General features: G+C 38.7%; 1 protein-coding gene across 2 annotated transcripts; it reads right to left on the bottom strand.

The window, feature by feature from the left end:
- Window positions 1-456: 456 nt before the first annotated feature.
- Window positions 457-5,200, bottom strand: LOC147901745 (MADS-box transcription factor 23-like). 2 transcript variants are annotated; one of them, XM_087374315.1, is made up of 6 exons: window positions 4,931-5,200; window positions 1,729-1,790; window positions 1,498-1,597; window positions 1,039-1,254; window positions 789-846; window positions 457-698 (listed from the first exon to the last, which is right to left on the bottom strand). In XM_087374315.1, the coding sequence occupies exons 1-2, from the start codon at window positions 5,085-5,087 to the stop codon at window positions 1,735-1,737; spliced, it is 213 nt and encodes a 70-aa protein (XP_087230441.1). In that variant the 5' UTR covers window positions 5,088-5,200; the 3' UTR covers window positions 457-698; window positions 789-846; window positions 1,039-1,254; window positions 1,498-1,597; window positions 1,729-1,734. The 2 variants fall into 2 exon arrangements, with proteins under 2 accessions (XP_087230441.1, XP_087230442.1); XM_087374316.1 differs by having other exon boundaries at window positions 789-1,254.
- Window positions 5,201-13,803: the final 8,603 nt, after the last annotated feature.

The following is a 13,803-nucleotide window of genomic DNA, read 5'->3' on the forward strand; positions in this document are numbered from 1 at the left end:
AAAGTGGTGATGAAACCAACCAGCATTGCTCACTTTCAATTTGTATCCACTCAAGAAAGACATGCATCCATTCTAAAGACATGTGTACAATAGATTAATTAGTCCTTTGATTTTTAAGAGTCTCACCATGAATCAATTAGCAAAGTACTTTCAAAATATTTCAATAGTTTGATCTACATGAAACTATTTTTGGAGTGAGCCATTTTTGTCTTGCAATTTTTAGCCTACAAGAATTTGGTAGAAATGTATTTCTATTAAAAGCTATTATCCATTTCAAAAGCAAAAAATTAAGTGAAATTTACAAAAAATAAAAGGCACATATACTTTCTAGTATGTGATCTAGCAAGAGATTAATGAAAACTTGAACCATACAAATATCACCCTTTCTTACAACATACACACAATAATATTGTTACTATATCCTCAAATTTTTATATACAGAAGCACGAGCATCTTTGTTACTTTGGGTTGAAATGAATTACTAAAGGGAAATCTATTTGTTGAGCTCTTGCAATGAATTTTGCAATGACTTCAAGATTACATTTTACAGCAAAGAATGGTTTGAACATTGGAAATAATCTACTCTTTGATGGGGACCTTAGCTAGGAAATGCTTTGCATGTGCGAGCAGTATATGTTGGAATGACTTAGCTTTTACAGTTGATATACTTACCATAGTAGAGCCGATGTAGTTTCAACCTGCTATCCAAGCGTTTGAATATCAATATTACAAATGGAGAGAGAGAGAGAGAGAGAGAGAGAGAGAGAGAGAGAGAGAGAGAGGATAACCTGCGAAGTTAGATCCAAGTCGTAGAGTTGTTTTGCCAGGGATCATACTTGATTCGGCCTGTTGTAGCAGCGAGGCCAATACCTTAGAGGAAGCTTGCATAGTTGACGAACCTTGACAGTTTATCACCAATGTAAGGGCTTCTTGCATCCTGTACTCTTGGTCAATCTTCAAGTTCATGGAGACTGATTTTTAGAAATCAAGGAAGCCTCCATTCAAACGTAGGATGTCGACGACATGATGTTACCTTACCTTCGCTCTAAGCCTGTCATTCCTTGGAGAAGCGCACGTTCCGGAAGAAACTTAAAGAAACACAGTGAGAGAGACGACCAAGCAATCAGACAACCAACTACAATCACCCAGTTCTAGAGACTACATAATAAGAAAGAGACGTTCGTATGGTAATCAGACAAAATGATCACTAACCTTTCTACTAAGCTCCTGCATTTGTTCTGCCTGCAATTGAGTCTGCCCAAAAGTTTAACCAGACATTCTGAATGAGTATTTGATCAAAAAATTTGTCGACACTATGAGGAGGTGTGACATGTAATTCACTTTTACGTTTCATTAAGATGCCTTAATAGCTTTATGACTTCTTTCATGACCCATGTCTAGCAAAGTTCTATCAACCTCTGCAACGTAGTCTTTTCCACGCATGGATGCTTTCTTTAACCCAAGCATTCATGGGACCCCTTGGGTTAAACTGCCAACCTTTCTCGCCTTCACTCCATTTGCTGCAATTTCTAATCGGCTTTTCATCTTTTGTAAATCCCTAAGTGATAATCCTGTCAGATTATCACCCAGCATATGTCTGCAACATTACCAAAAGTTTATCAAGTTCATGTAAGGAATTTGGATTAGGATTGCACTTAAGACAAAAAGTGTACACATTAATATTGGTAATTGTCTATGGCATAGAAGTTTTAAATTATTCTTTCACACCTTTGTTCATTTTGCATGAAAGCCACCTGCTGCTTTAATTTGGCAACATGTTGCCTCCAGCTCTGAAACATCAACAACAATAAGGGAGGGACGCTTCAGACTCGAGCCCTGGTTAAATTTATCACATGACCACTCAGTCACAAGAAATAACTTCATAAAAACTGAGTGTGCCTCTAGACCCTCATACCTCTTGGACAAGAAATGGACGGATATAAAGCGAAGACGATAAGGTGGAATGTCATGTGTGCAAGTTTGGTAAGTTATGTTGGGCAATGTAGAAATTTAAATTCTACTCTATAATTATCCAAGAGTCACAAAGTAGCATGTATGTGACTGCAGGTCTTGGCTTTGGTCTGCTCCACATGTCCATGAATAACCAACTTAGTGGAATTTGGAAACAGTTAGAATATGACAAAGGACTAATGCCCTTCAAGCATGCTCAATTTGCCCCTTCTTGGCCTTGCTCACGATGTAGCCTTTTATAAGATTGAGCTTCTGTGACATACCTTGAAATTCAAGGAAGGCCTTTCTAACATGATAGATGGACACGTTTGTACATGCTAGCTAACTACTAGTTGCAACTCCATTTCTTTTTACGGTTGGGCAACCAATCAAAAGACAGAAGCTGAAGGAGAAGGTGAAATGGGAGCAGAGGAGCATGCAACGTAGAGCTCAATTGTGGGGCCCGATTGGATTCATGCCAGAGCTTCCAAAGAGTCAAAGTTCATACATAACTAGAGTCAAAGGTTGGATGCAATGCAAATGTGGCGAAAATCTACATCGCTTATGTAAGGACTTTTAGTTCAAAGCTAATGCAGTACGCATATCCAACTAGATTATGACCCCCTAATCAACAAAAAATCAGCATTCAATTAGTTCGGAAGGACGCAAAAAGAAGGCACATACACTCTCTACCAAAAGGAGGCAGTGATCGTTTTTTATGGAACCGTCAAGGTCCAGGTGGTCGGATATAAGACAAGCTCCATCATGCAATTAAATGATCTTTTCAAGAAAATTAAATCTGTAAACCTATATGTCAATGTCAATCTCAATCTCAACAAATCTGCTGGTCAGTGTCCACATGAGAAGAAGTCGGGTAGGTCTTATGAATGACAAAAGTCATTCATTTCTTTCCCTTGTTTCCTTTGGGGTTTTGGAAGGACTTGTTGTGAGAACATTTAGGAAGGGGCTATTGAGGTTCTTGTGTGAAAGGGCATCTTTGCCTGTAATCACACCTACTCGATGAAGTTTGTTGGATGCTTAGGATCCATGATGAGATAGTAAAAGTTTGAATCTAGGTTTGGGCTTGTCTTCATTGTGCCCCTTTGGTGCGAATCGATATAATCTTGGAGTGATGCTTTGATGATCGCATTAGGAAAAAAGGGGGCTCATTTTGGGGCCCTGTAAGAAATTCACTATTTTCTCTTTTCTCTCTCTACAAAAGCAAGAAAATATGGATACTTGCGTGAGAAATGTCAGTGTGAAAAGGAATAAATATATTCTTTCACATGCTTTACATTCAATGTTCATATAAGAGCAACACTTTTTTGTGCAGAAATTAGTGATTCTGACACCGCAGACGCGTCCGGAACGGCCCAAAACCCCAAAAACGGCACTGGAAACGCTGGAATCGGACATCCGGAGGCCCGAAAACGGCCAAAAAAGGCCGAAAAGTGGGATTTGCAGCAAAACGCGATCTGGCACCTTTGGAAATTTCAAAAGGTGCCAGATCGCGTTTTGCTGCAAATCCCATTTTTCGAGCTTTTTTGACCGTTTCCGGGCCTCCGGATGTCCGATTCTAGCGTTTCCAGTGCCGTTTTTGGGATTTTGGGCCGTTCCGGACGCGTCTGCGGTGTCAGAATCACCAAATTCTGCACAAAAAATAAATTTTGAAAAGATTCAAATTAGATCACCTCATTAATGTGACATGCTTCTACGAACATATAGTATTATTTCTTTTTCTTATTTTCATCTTCTTTTGTTGAATTTTCAACGTTACGTTAGCCCACTCCTGATTGGTTGAGAGCCTATTTTCTCTATCTTCTAAAAGGCCCCAAAATGAGCTCCCTTTTTTCCTAATGTTTGTCACATGATCTTGGACGTGTCTGGTGCCTCTATCTTTTCAAACCTCATCACCTCATCTACGGGTTTGACTTGATCTGCTTCATTTCCTTGATGTCCCTAGTGAAATGCTTGGGGGAGGCAAAGCCTTAAAAAAAGGTGAGCGGTGACACCCACCGTCACCTGAACCTTCTATTTTTTATGAATTGCCAACCCCAAGGCATTTCACATGGACATCAAGGGTCCATGAGAGGTTGGAATGTGACCAATAATTTTACAGCATATCAGCATTCCAGACTTCTTCTCGTGTGGGTAGTGACCCACAAATTTGTACAGAATAACATTGATATATAGGTTTATTTTGCTACACATGGACTTTCGGGGAGAGAGAGAAAGAGGTTCGCGTAGGAATTTGGGGGGAAGCTTGAGAGAGAGTGTGGAGATTAGCGAAGGAATTTGGGGGGAAAAGAGGAAAAGTGTAGAGAAGAAGGCACTTAACGGGAATAGTAAGTTGAATGGACCAATAGGGAGAATGCCCTTTCAACCCAGACATCATCACTAAACCCTACCCAAAGGGCAGGGCAAAAAGCCATCAACCATCACGTAGAGCTTGTATGTGCAGTCAGAGCAATTAGCATTGAGTGAACATGGGTTTTCCAAACAAAACGTAAAGGATTTGAAAGCGTATGTGTAAGTGTGATTGCCTCATGGCATACATGCTTTTGGCATAATGGGCCTCTTCTCTAATTCCAGCCCCAATCCTGCATGTAAAAACCGTCATCATGGGCATTACAGCCCAGCCACATCTTATATTACAGCTTAGCCACATGCTAAATCTGAGACTGCTATTGAACTTCACTCTCCTATAGCTCTCCAGTGCTCATATTTGCGGCAAGGGCTGCACTACTTGGTTTGTGGCTAGGAAGAAGTCAGCTGGCTCAAGTTTCGGCTTTGATTTTCCCTACACATCTCCGTGGTGAGATGCATTTGCTAATGAGAGTGCCATCCACCTGGATATGATGGGAGTTTCTTTCTAGAGGTTGGTCTACTCGAGGCCATACCGTGTGCTACATCATAGCTCTGAAGACGAGAGCAGCAAAGTTGGTGCAGAGCCGCTTCATCTATTGGAGGTGAGCCTTACCTGGCTGCTGAACGGTGAACGACATCATCTGTGAATGTTTTTGCTTGAACGACACAGCGACATCCTCAATTCTGCACAAATTTTCTTCTATCGTGTGGATTCCCTTTGCAGAATTGAAGCTGTCTGTATTTTTCTTGCTGAGAGATACAACCTCCATTTGAAGTATTCGGGAAAATTAGGCATGCCAAATATTGCTATGAATCCGATCTCCATTAGCCACATGTCTGATCAAGGTTAAGAAAGTAAATGGAGATGCTAGGTGCACATTGAGGGAGATTAACCCGAGCGTTCTACATGGTGGAGAGGTTAGCCTTCTTTGTTCAAAGGATGAGTGTGCTACTTGACGAGCTGTACTGATTATCAACATCATTCGTCCTCATTTGTGTGAAGGGTTCCTAATGAGCTCATTGAGGAAAAATCATTTATAGAGTTTGTCAAAAAGGTCTAAACTGCTAAAAATGTTCACGGCAATATTAAACAGCATTGAATCATAGTCATTTGGAATGGTGAAGTACATGCTAAACCGATTTGAAGTCGACTATGACAATTATATATATACTTGTTTATCTAATTTTAATTTCAAAGGACTATGTTAAAGAATGGAGCTTCTTCACTTTGGGTTAAAAACCTTGACAATAGTCTCATTTTCTCAAAGCACTTTTCCTTCTTGAGTAGAAATGTGGACATGACCAATTAATATGCATATTCCAATATGAAAAGGCAGCAATATCTAGCAAGGTTCAGGAAGGAGTGTACTTGCTTGTGGTCATGGGAAATCACTAGTAATGAATTGCCTCTATCATCTTTGGATTAGGGTAGACACCTTCCACCATTTATCAAGATTGAGAGTTCGTTGGGATTCATTCATTCTCTATAATCCGATATGTACTTTTATAATAAGGTCATTTCCATTAGAGTAAATAAAAATTTAATCCAATATTGCATCAAGACTTGGTATCCAATTGTAAATCCATGTACCATTTGGAAGTCACCAAAGCATTAGTTAGTCCAAACTTGAAGCACAAAGTTACTAAATGTTAAAAGTAGTCTTTAGGGTGTCTTCTTTCTAATCAAGGTTTAGTAGGAGCATTTAGTACACATCAACAAAAGGATATATTTCATGGCCATTTGATCAAGGACGAGGTCTTGCAAGAGTAGGTAAAAATCTATTTTGACCTTGGGTGTCATTACCACTAGTATAACCACTTTGTATTCTATATAGAGATCATGAAATTAGCCTCCACAACTTTTGACACATCGGACTATAGTGCTTTGGTCGGTTTAGGGCTGACACATTGATGCATTATATGAGTTTCCTTATATTTACCTTGATCTCCATCTTCTTCTCTATTAATTGACTGTAGAGAAGTGATGTAACTTGTTGCAAAGAGGCATGGAACTCTGGTATGCTTTGTGAGATCATTGGATAACGTCAACTCAAGTTTAATTTCTCATTACATACTTTACAACCCCTCCTTGGAGCTAATAATACAAGAGCTATGGGGGCTACCGCAAGCTAAGGATCAAATGATCATGACCCACCTAGGGCCTTGTACTTAATCCATTTTTCTACTTGTTTTCTTTTCTTTGGTTAGATTAGGTTGCTCATTAGATTTTATCACTTTGTAGTGATATGATTACCACATTAGCACTTGCAATCCCTGTAGGGCACTGGTAGGCACCATCAAAGAGAAATGTCCATGGGACAATACTCAATGACCAAGACCAAGGTGTCCCAAGTGAATGGGTTGTATGTTGAATGTAGAGGACATAAAGTGCCAATTTTTGTGTTCCAATCACCATTATAGAAATTTAGATTTGGGTTCACTTTGCTAAAACTTGTCTTGGCTCATATAAGGTACACCAATCATATGGGGTTAGTAAATGAAAACTTCCACTCCCTAGGGAATCATTATCTCCTAACCATTTTCTATCACTATCAATTCTTTCTCACACCATTCCTCATAAATAATGCCGAATTTTGAGATAGTAGACTCTAGTGCTTTTCCCCCAAGTGTAGAAAACTCAATCCGCCAAATATTGTGCATCTATTTTATCTTGTACCTATGGTTATTGCCAGCCTATAAAAATGAACTTTGTGAGCATAGGATTCTAAGCACCATGTTCATACCTTTTCACCTATCCATTTTTCATTTTGTTTTGAATGCCTAAACACAATCCCCGCCCCTCCCCCCCCCCCCCCCCCCCCCCCTCTCTCTCTCTCTCTCTATTCATCTATCTATCTTACACACACATGCACACGCACGCTTTCAAGTATTTAGATGTAGTTTTGTGAATTCTGTTTTTCTTTGAATTTTACTGACTTTATCTTCTTGGTTGCATTTTGATGTTATATCATTTATATGAAAATGAGAAAAATAGTAAAACAAAGTTAAATGGACAATACCAAAATTTCCTTTGTATTTTCTATATAATAGACATTTCTTAGTTATAATCTTTCAATTTAATATCTTTTTTTTCTCCTTAAATAGTTTTAGCAAAGTATTTAACTAAAATATATTAAATAATAAAATATACAAGTATCTACTTTGGAGTTATTTCCCATTAATATTATTTAAAGCACATAGAATTAGCATTCTCATTTGTCCTAGCATAAATGAAAAGCAATCATCCATTTTGAAATAATTCCTATTAATATTGTTTGAATAACTTGGGTGTTACATCATCGTATTTCTTGGCAAAGATGAAAAAAAACTCTCATTTTTTACAAGAAAAGGCCTCAAGTATGAGCATTAGGTTTTCCAATAGAATCTTTATCTTGGTTATGCTATAGATATCCATATTATATAGTTTAAAAATGTAACCTCAATTTGTCCCTTTCCATTTTTATGTTAACACCATCCAAATGGAGTCTAATAGAAAGCTATCAAGATTTGGATTACAATAAATAATATCTAACATATTTGAAGGCATTGATTGTATGCCACAATGGTGAAATATGGATGTTCTAATGAAATGGCCAAAATCTAATGAAAATACCAAGAAAATCTAAATGGATTGTGTATGTTGAGAAAGTTATTAATGTTCTAATGAAATGGCCAAATTCTATCCTCGTTTGTTATCTTAACATGTCATGTGTTAGTGCATAACTTGGCACTGTACTTACTTATAATGCTTGATAAAACAATGATTTTATTATTGTAATTCCAATTAGAGATAATTCTTATGGATTAAAGAGATAGACAATATTTACATCAACTCTATATGATTATGTGGTTTGGGATCGTGTCCTCTTACTATTCATAATAATGAATAATCAGATGAAAAATGTAGTTCTCATGCAATATTGCAAACACATATTCCATATATATTAAAAGATGTATAATCCAAAAGCATTTTTCTCCTATAAAGAACCCAAACTAGCAATAACACCTTTTGCACAACACAAATATAAGTGATCTCACTACAAACACAAGTGAGAGCATAATATTATAGTTGACTCTAGACAATATAAATTTAATTCCTTTCTTACTTAATTTAATGTCGATTTAATAATGTATCCAATACATGTACATAAACTCAATATTTCATTACTGGACTAGCTTAATATTTATTTTACCTTCGAGTGTTCATTCTCTGTCATCTTTAAAATGTTCTTTGTAAAGCCTACTAGACCATGGGTATAATGGTAGGATTATCTATGCTCTTTAACTTTATGCCGATAAACAAACAAATAGCAAATGAAGGCATGGTACTTTGTGATGGAGAAGGCTAGAATTTAAAAATGAATTATCTCAGGTATTCCATGAATTGCTTTTTGATATTGTTCAAGAGAATGATAGTAATGAAAAATCTATTGTAACACGTAACAATAGTCATGTCCATTACTTGTAGGTATTCGAGATCAATTTTCATCAGTATCTATTTACTAGTATCTTGCCGATCATATCGTGGGACATGAATAGGTCATGTATGTTTGAATTTAAATAACTCTCCATTCTTCTCAAGACTATAACTTAAGGAACAAGCTCTTGGCATAACAAGGTTTTAAATACCTACAAAATTTTATGGATGTCAAAATGTTTATTCTCACTAATACAAATGCAAGTTCTTATAGATATGGAATTGTATACTTTTAGGGGACTTATTGTTGAATGGATTGGAAGCTCATTGCATTTGATACCAAATATATAATCATGAAATTGAGCTACAATACTTCCTACTCCTTAAAACAACTTGGTTTACATCGATGCTAATCATTGGATATTGAAAGGCTATCGAGAAAAGGAGATGGGGACTGATACGGGAGGAAAGGATCCTCCCCCTAAGCTAGCTCCAACTATCTCTGAACTAACACATGAGGTGACACCTCTCTCTTTCATGCATGGATTCTCTACAGGTACGTTGTTCGATCACCATGAGACGGATGCATGGAAGACAACCTTTGAGATAGACGACGTGTGGGTCACTTCCATCCATTTCCCACCTGTGCTCTGTGCTAACAACACTTCCTTCCAAGAGGATGAGCTACGAGGCAATCGAATCACTCTCTCCGAGTCTCCAAATATTGGCAGTGGATCTCCCAGTAGGTAGCAAGGCCCTCTTATGTGGGGGTGGTGCAAGAGTTCAGAGGAGGGATTCCCACCCATTCATGCATAGTTCTCTTGGCGCTTCCAGCGATGCTAGAAAAGGAGGCCCTGAAAAGGTCTCTATTGCATCCTCGTCGTAGCGAGCCATAGGTGGAGGCTCTTGTAGCACAATAGGAGAGGCTGGATAAGCTTCTGTCAATGGACAAAAGACAATTAGCACCAAGCCAAGCTCTATGAGGAGGGAGGACGTTCAGATTCATACAAAAATGAACTTTCAACAGACCCCCAAGAGCTTCGACCTAATCGCAGCAAATGGGTGTAGAGCACGGGGCAACGCATTTGTCAGAATAGGTTTTGATATAGGAGCTGCCAAGGAGGGAGTCGATGGAGGGCCCAAGTCCACAAACACCACCTTCCTAGATCAATGCAATGCATCAACACGTCCACACACACATCAGCAAGAGAATCCTCAGTTTAAAGATGAGGAGGAGCCATATTCTAAAGGTAAAGTTGCTGCCTTTTTGGATGAAGATAGGCTAGAACAGTCCATTGAGTGGCTTTCTTCCCACACATTGATAGGACTTCTTCCTGGCCCCAGACCTCCTACTGCTTTTCTTGAAAGTTGGCTGAGAAACAATTCGATTTGAAAAGGTCTAGTTGTCACCAGCATAAGATTTCTAAGAAAAGGATACTTTTTCTTCTTATTTAAAACAAAAGACATGGCTTGGAAAGCTTTACACCATGGTCTTTGGACCATTAGACACCATCCTCTATATTTAGAATTTTGGTCTCAGGATTTTAACCTAGACAAACCTAAATCTACCTTTGTGCCAGTATGGGTTGAACTCCCTGAGCTCCCATTTTCTCATGTCAACCGAGCTCCAAATCTTTGTAGGAGTGTAGGGCAGGTTATTGATGTAGAAAAAGAGCAATTTATCAATCCTAGAGGGCATCCTCAAGTGTATGTCAAACTGGATGTTGATGAGGACCTTCCTAACACCCTGGTAATCGTCAATAGGAATGGAAGTATATTCAGGGAACAACCATTGGTGTACAAGAATCTACCTAACTCTTGTTTCCTTTGTGGGTTGTCTACCCAATACAGTAAAAAACTGTCCCTTGAAAGGAAACAAACTCAAGACACCCCAAGAACATTCTCAACAAAACAGACTAATCAACCCTATGTGGACTATAAAAGACAAACAAAAACCTCAAGCACAAGAAGAGGTTGCGGAAAAAGGAATTAGCAATGCATTAGTCAAGGTGGTAGAAGCTGTGAAGAACACTAAGGTACACTCAGGGGAGGACAAAGTCACATTTTTTCTGGCTACTTAACAATGCCTATGAAGCATTGATAGAGCAGGAAACTGAGCAATGGATCTAGGAAGCCAAAATGGAAGAGGATGAGGTTAAGCCTGGATGGTCAAAAGAATTTGAAGATGATATTAACCAGTAGGATGCAAGTATGAGTGACTCTGAGTTTGGGTACTCAGAGGAGGAACTTCTTTTGGTTCAAAAGTAGGAAAAGAATATTGTGCTGCCAGTGAAGCCTCAAGCCACTATGTAGAATAAGAGAAGAATTTATCAAGTCAAAGATCAGAGTGCCCCCTCCAAAAGTCCTAACCCCAAGGCAAAAAAGAAGAAGAACAAGAATAGTAAGTAGCCCTTATTCATTCCTCACATTAAATGTGTGTGGATTGACTAACCCTTTCAGGAGTAAGAAACTAGCCAATTGGCTGAGAGGGAACTTTGTTTCCCCAACTTTTCTTGCACTGCAAGAAGTCAAAGTTATCACTGATGTCTTGTTGAATAGACTCAAAAGTATTGATAGCAGAAGAGTCTAGTTTTTTACTTCTCATAAAAAGGGGGGAGTTCAGTAGTCTTCTCTCACTATGAAGACGGTGTGTCCAATTTTCAGCAAGATGTAAATCACAAATGGATTTCCCTCAAGTGCAAGCTGAAAAATATAACTTTTATTGTGATTTCAGTCTATGCTCCGACTCGAACTATGGATAGAAGAGCCACTTGGGATACACTGATGGACATGGGAAGTAATTTTGTGATATTAGGAGACTTAAATATGCTTGAGGGTCCACAGGATAGATGGTTGCAGAAAGGGTCTGTGCTTAGAGGCATTGAGCTATAAATCTAGGAAGACCTTAAGAAAAACCTACAAATTGTGGACATTGGTACATCTAGCATATTTACTTGGTGCAACAGATAGATACGGGAGCTTAGAAGAGAGGCCAGAATGGACAAAGTTTATGTTTCACAATCTCTTCTAGATCAATCTTTGGGAGTCAAACAAAGAACCTTCTCCTCCCTCACATTATTGAACCACAAACCTGTCTTTTCCTGGCTAGATATAGGGAATGGTAGGAAATGCAACTCTTGGTTTAAAGCTCGCCCCCCCTTATTCAAACTTCATATTGTATGGAAACAGGTCATTGAAAGTTGGAACATGGCCTCTGCATTTTCTTGCTCTTAGGGATGGCAAAATGTTGTGCTAAGTGTGCAAACAATTTAAAAAGAAGCCAGAAAAAGCAGAGCTGCCATCAGGGCTAGGAGAATGGATAAGTTGAGGGATGAACTGGAACAACTAGAGCATAAAGCAAGGTTACAGGATTGTAATATACCTAGATGAATCCAGGAACATTCCCAAACTCATCCTCTAAAAACACGACATAGTGCAGTTTCAATCTCATGATAGTCACTCACAAGGTTGAAAACCATAAACTCCATCATGCATAGCAGGGACTAGCTACTATGACATCCCCACTGACGTCATCAGCGCCCAACAGTGGGTGTAGACCATAGTATAAAAATATGCTCTCACACATACAAATCCACACACCCACACATACTTGAGCATCAATTTATACAAAGTCTTCGTACTGAGTTTCTGTCGGCACTCCGGAGGTGAAGGGCAGACTCAGCCATGATGAAGGCTAGCACTAAAGGACTGTAATGCCCAGCAACAACTGCTAGACAAAACAAAGGAAATCAGAATCCAGGATCAGATCAAAATTCAGAATTCTAAAATCTACTTCAGAGATTGGTGGGCTGTAAAAGTGGACAGGCCAACTAAAGACAATTTTATGAGGACTAGAAAAAAGAGAAACCAGGAGGAAATCCCTGTTTTGTAGAAGGATGATGGCTCTCTTGTCAAAACAGAGGAAGAAAATATGGAGATCATTGTTGGTCATTTCAAGGAACTGCTCATTACAGTAGACCCAAATGATGAACAGGTTACAGATGCCAGGTTGAGATGCCAGCAAGTCAGACAGTGTATGGTGTCTAATTTGGACAGGTTGTAGCTGGAAAATGATGTTTCCATTCAAGAACTGAAATAGGCTGCTTTCTCTATGGTTGATGGCAAAACTCCACGGGAGGATAGTCTTCCAATAGAGTTTTATAAGTCTTTATGGGATACAATTAGCCCTACTATAATGGCAATGTGGAAAGAGAGCTCTAACTTGGGCTTCTTGCCCTAGCACCTAAATGGAGGGGTTATTAGGCTCATTCCAAAAGATGGCGATAGGATAGTATTAAAGAATTGGAGACCTCTAACTATGTTAAACTGCTCCTACAAGAATTTTTGCCAAATCTTTGGATTTAAGGATGAGGAACAAGATGGATAATTGGATTCTTCAGGAACAGAAAGGGTTTATCAAAGGCAGACATCTGTTAGAGGCAATTATAAATCTTTGGGAGGGGTGCACACATGCAGAAATAACCAAGCAAGATCTATGCTTTATAAAAATTGACTTTGATAGGCTTATGATGATAGGCTGAACTAGGGATTTCTCTTGTAATCCCTCGGAATTTGGGGCGAGGGAAAAAGTTCAATTCATATTTTGCTTTGCTGCTTTCCAATGCCTCAGCAAAAGTCTGTGTAAAGGGAGAGATGAGTCAAGATTTCTCCTTGAAGAGATCAATAAAACAAGGGTGCCCTTTGGCCCCTTTGTTATTTGCTATTGCAGCTAATGCTTTGGGGTGGTTAATAAAAGACCAAGTGTCCATGAACTCAGTTAAAGGAATTGACCTTCCCTCAGGAAAACATTTAGTTAATCAACAATTTGTAGATGATACAACATTAACTATCAAGAACACAGATGTAGACATTGAAGGAGCAATGGAGTGTATGGATGTATTCTTCTTGGCATTAGGACCTAAGATAAATCACACCAAAATAGATGATGCCCTACTCTCTGGTGGCTCTCAAATACTTTTGGATCAGATGGGATGCAAAAAAATCCAACATGGACAAATTTTCAGATTGCTAGGCATTCCTATGGGATTCAAACTTAAAATGAAGGATAG

This window comes from Dipteris shenzhenensis, chromosome 5, assembly GCF_047967505.1.
Source record: "Dipteris shenzhenensis isolate YYH24624 ecotype China chromosome 5, Dip_SZ_1.0, whole genome shotgun sequence".
NCBI lineage: Eukaryota > Viridiplantae > Streptophyta > Polypodiopsida > Gleicheniales > Dipteridaceae > Dipteris > Dipteris shenzhenensis.